The sequence below is a fragment of the Nematolebias whitei genome, chromosome 9 (assembly GCF_014905685.2).
Source record: "Nematolebias whitei isolate Nwh7 chromosome 9, NemWhi1, whole genome shotgun sequence".
Classification (NCBI taxonomy): domain Eukaryota; kingdom Metazoa; phylum Chordata; class Actinopteri; order Cyprinodontiformes; family Rivulidae; genus Nematolebias; species Nematolebias whitei.
In genome coordinates this window covers 52004592-52008869 of record NC_056506.1, presented here as the reverse complement: position 1 = coordinate 52008869, position 4278 = coordinate 52004592, and the positions used below count along the sequence as shown (strand labels likewise).

The following is a 4278-nucleotide window of genomic DNA, read 5'->3' as shown; positions in this document are numbered from 1 at the left end:
ACAGTCCTTAAACACAACACAGCCTGAAACACAAATTAACCACAGTCTTTAAACACAACAAAGTCTGATGTCATGGAAAGGACTCCAACCTTTGGCAGGATGTCTCTGGATGTTGAAAAGAACAAGGTGTGAATGATGAGTTCCTCGGCTGCTGCTGTGTAATTTCCCTGGAATGAAACCGGCGGATCAGCTGTGTTTGTTTGTTTGATTGTTTGTTTTTGTTAATATTTAAACGTGTAAATGTAACACCTTGAGTTCTGACATTGCCCCCACATAAACAACTAGGACACCATGACGTTTCATGTTGTGTTGAAAAAGCTGTGTGCTGCTCAGGGTTCGAACCAGCGGCCTGGGAATGACACAAACAGTCACATGACGATGATGTGATGTGTGCAGTGGAACGGTGGAACAGTGGACTAAAGGAACTCACCCTGAGACCCGCTCAGAGAACTCCATGATTCCATCTTTGGTTCTTGATCCTGCATAGTTATACTTCACATTGTTCTTTAACCTGGAGAAACAAGACAACAACTAAAACAACCAAAGGTGAAACAAGGTAACTACTATCTATCTCAGACCACCAAAAATCTACAAACCGTATTCCAAAAAAGTTGGGACACTAAACAAATAGTGAATAAAAAGTGAATGCAATGATGTGGAGGTGCCAACATCTAATATTTTATTCAGAATAGAACACAAATCACAGATCAAAAGTTTAAACTGAGAGAATGTATCATTTTAAGGGAAAAATCTGTTGTTTCCAAATTTCATGGCATCAACAAATCCCAAAAAAGTTGGGACAAGTCCATTTTTCCCACTGTGTGGCATCCCCCCTTCTTCTTACAACACTCAACAGACGTCTGGGGACAGAGGAGACCAGTTTCTCAAGTTTAGAAATAGGAATGCTCTCCCATTCATGTCTAATACAGGCCTCTAAATGTTCAATCGTCTTGGGCCTTCTTTGTGGCACCTTCCTCTTTATGATGCACCAAATGTTCTCTATAGGTGAAAGATCTGGACTGCAGGCTGGCCATTTCAGTACCCGGATCCTTCGCCTACGTAGCCATTGTCAATAAAAGTCACTTGGTGGAAATAGTCTGTTCCTCAGGAGCAGGCATGAGTCGGGCTTGTGTACTTGTCCAGGCCTGCTAAGCTGATTGAAAACAGATGCTGGGAGCACACACACACAGATGCAAGCACACACTCATATTACACAGACGCACACTCACACGCACAAATGCAGTGACACTTAGACACATATGGAAGCAGGCAGCAGGAGAGTGAAGGAGGAAGAACTAGACTTTTTCCTAATGAATTTGTCAGTTTTCAGATAAATAAGAATGAATGGATGATTTACAAACAAATCAAGTAAAAATAATCAAGTGATACTATAATCTTTGTGATTTTAAAATGTATTCTGTTTTAAGTTGTTCATGATGTTGAAAATTTAAGAAGTAAACTGTTTGATCAGAAATAATGTTCAGTTGTCGTACAAAAAGAGTTACTCAAAAAGTGTTGCGCAATGGCAAACCTTAAAAACAGCTTCAAGCAAAAAACAACTCCTTATAAGGAAAACAAGTGAGAAAAACAAGTCATGGTGACTCAGGCATGTCCGGACAGAACCGGACCGAAAAGAGTTACACCCAGATTTTAATATGTATAAGGAATGACATGGCAAATTCCCATAGACATGCATAGAACCCTGAACTAGGTCCGGCCCAAAGAAGGTTGGATTAAGCAGGTGGCATGATCTTTTTGGAAGTGTCAGTCAAGACCTCGCCCTATAAATACAGATGATTCTGTGAAACCGGGGCTGTCGGGACCACTGACTCGTGTGGATGTAACAAACAGGACTGTTTGGACCACAGACGCGTGTGTATTATAGGACAAGTTTTTGGACGGTCCCAGCTGAAGAAGAACAGGGGCATATCTAATGGATTAGGCTTCGTTTGGAGTTATTTTTCTTCCTTCAGCCTGGATTATATGCTTGAACCCTTTTCTTCAAATTCAGACCGGCTGTAGGACCAGAAACGGTCCGCATTCAAGTGTGAATTGGGAAATTTGCTTCTTGCTGAGCCGGAATTTTGAGGAATTCCACAGATAAGGCGATGGTAAGGAGACGTTTCGCCAATATTGTCCTTAATAAAAATTTATTCCAAATTATAGCGGTAGTCCACAAATTGGCAGACAGAAAGATCAATTATATCTTAAATTTGATTGCTTGGAGTTGTGAAAGGTTTGTTATTGTGGTGAGAGATAACGTATTGGGGCGGGTAGAGAGTGTGAGCAAATTGTGGAGGTTTTGGGGCGATTGAGTGAGTCAGAACGACCATAGATCTCACAGAGTGCAGCCTGCCAGAAGGAAAATATCTGGGGCTGAACGGAGCAAACCTACAACCATCCTCCAGCCTCTCCCCCTCCCCCAGCAATAGAGAACTGCTTTGCCCAGGAAGGATCAACATCTGGAATATAACTAAACTCTGAGTATTAATCATTATGTATCATCTTTGTAATCAAATGTAATCATTATTGGACTGTGCATACCGCTGTGACCCCTGCAAAATCATTGATTAAAGAAAAGCAAAACGTAAAATTCTGGATTCTTATTTCAACACCCCTGTGTTCATGGAAGTGGAAACACTTGGTTCAATGTAACAACAGATTCACGGGAGGTTTTAAAAGGTTCTGTAGCTTTGATTATAAAACAACATCCAAGAATCTTATACCTAGATTCTAAACAAAGCCAGATCGGATAACAATTGTAACGCTAAATCAGGAGATGAGCTACCGTTAACTTGCGCTTCCTCGTCTGCCAAACAACCCCACTCCTGCTGCTAGGTCGGGCGAGGTACGAGGTGAGACTTTGGGTGTGGTGTGTAGTGAACTAGGCCTGCAACAACAATCTGTCTCTGAAGACCTTCAGGGGACAGGAACTGCTATTTCATTGATTTGAATCCAGAAATACAAATTATCTCATCAAGAGACTATTTAATTGTATCCTGAATTAATCAATTGAAAGAACTCTTCTTTTTACATTATCATTACTATTTAAAATATCTTGATAATCAGAAGTGTGTTTAGTTCATACCATTTCTAAATGTTGAAGTGAACCACTCATTTAAATCAACTGTGAAACAGTATTAATGATTTTTAAACCTCATTAGATTTTTGATCATATGGTTAAATGCCTATTTACGAAGTAAGTGTGCATTTAGTCTTCTGTCTGAATGAGGAGTAGTAGTGGATGTCGGTCGAAAGTCAGAGACGAGTTATTAGAACGAAGTGTCTTGTTTTTAAAACTCTCAGATAGTAAATAAGAGCAACTGGCACCTGCTTTGTCTCACCTCGTCATATTTCTCTGTCTGTACTAACTGTTTTTAAAAAACATTCCTGCTGTCTCTTGACTTCTAGTGACCCTCTGACATCACTAGAACCACACCCCTGCTGGTTGTTTCAACCAATCAGGAAGTACCACGTAACAGGAAGTGGATACCCCTTTAAAAGGCAACACTTCTTGGAACTATTCAGTCTTCACGAGTCTTGGAGTCTTCTGAGTCCTGGAACTCAGTCTCAGTCTTGGTCTTATTCGAAGTCTTAGTCTTTTCCAGTCTTGCTGGAACTTTCAGTCAGAGATGAGACTCAACTAAGTAGCAGATGGATTTGACCATGTGCCAAAGGTCTCACCAGTCCAGGGTAGTCACAGCCAGCCTCGGCTGTGACTCAACCCGAGCAGTAAATGCTCCAATTCTAAGGAAGCTTATTCTGTGGAACCGAGTACTTCGTCACGATGTCTGATGACCCCCAGCTACTTTAACCGGAGATGCTGAAAAGGGAGCGTACTAATGGACTTCTGTTCCGGAGTGGAAGTATCCACCATCTCAGGTAACAAGTGTTGGATTTCATATTTTTATACCTTTTTTATATTTCCTATCAAGCATTCAAATGTCATGTTATACAAAGTGTGTGTGTGTCTTTCTTCCAGGGTTGCACTAAATTTATAGAAAATGTTTGCTAATTCTAACTAGTTGACCTTTAAATATAATCTCATATTAGCTAAGGATAATTTTACAAGTTCACATTTGATATTTTACAAGCAATCAAATCATGCCAGATAGCAGACTGATTAACATAAATAAAGCTTGAACACATCTCTTTAATTTAGACTTAATATAGTTTGACTAAGTAAAATCCAACCAAAGCAACTAAACTAAAACAGAAGTATAAAAAGGATCAAGTAAGAACACGCAAACACGAGTTAGATAATAATTAATAGTTATT

At 39.9% G+C, this 4278-nt stretch overlaps 1 protein-coding gene across 1 annotated transcript in view; it reads right to left on the bottom strand.

The window, feature by feature from the left end:
- LOC119414348 (protein disulfide-isomerase TMX3) overlaps nt 1-4278 on the bottom strand; it is a 51899-nt gene that overhangs the window by 20546 nt on the left and 27075 nt on the right. The window contains exons 6-8 of the mRNA XM_037681440.1: nt 431-511; nt 250-349; nt 90-167 (exon numbers count right to left, since the gene is read on the bottom strand). Of these exons, the coding sequence (XP_037537368.1) occupies nt 90-167; nt 250-349; nt 431-511 (259 nt within the window). The remainder of the gene's footprint in view (nt 1-89; nt 168-249; nt 350-430; nt 512-4278) is intronic.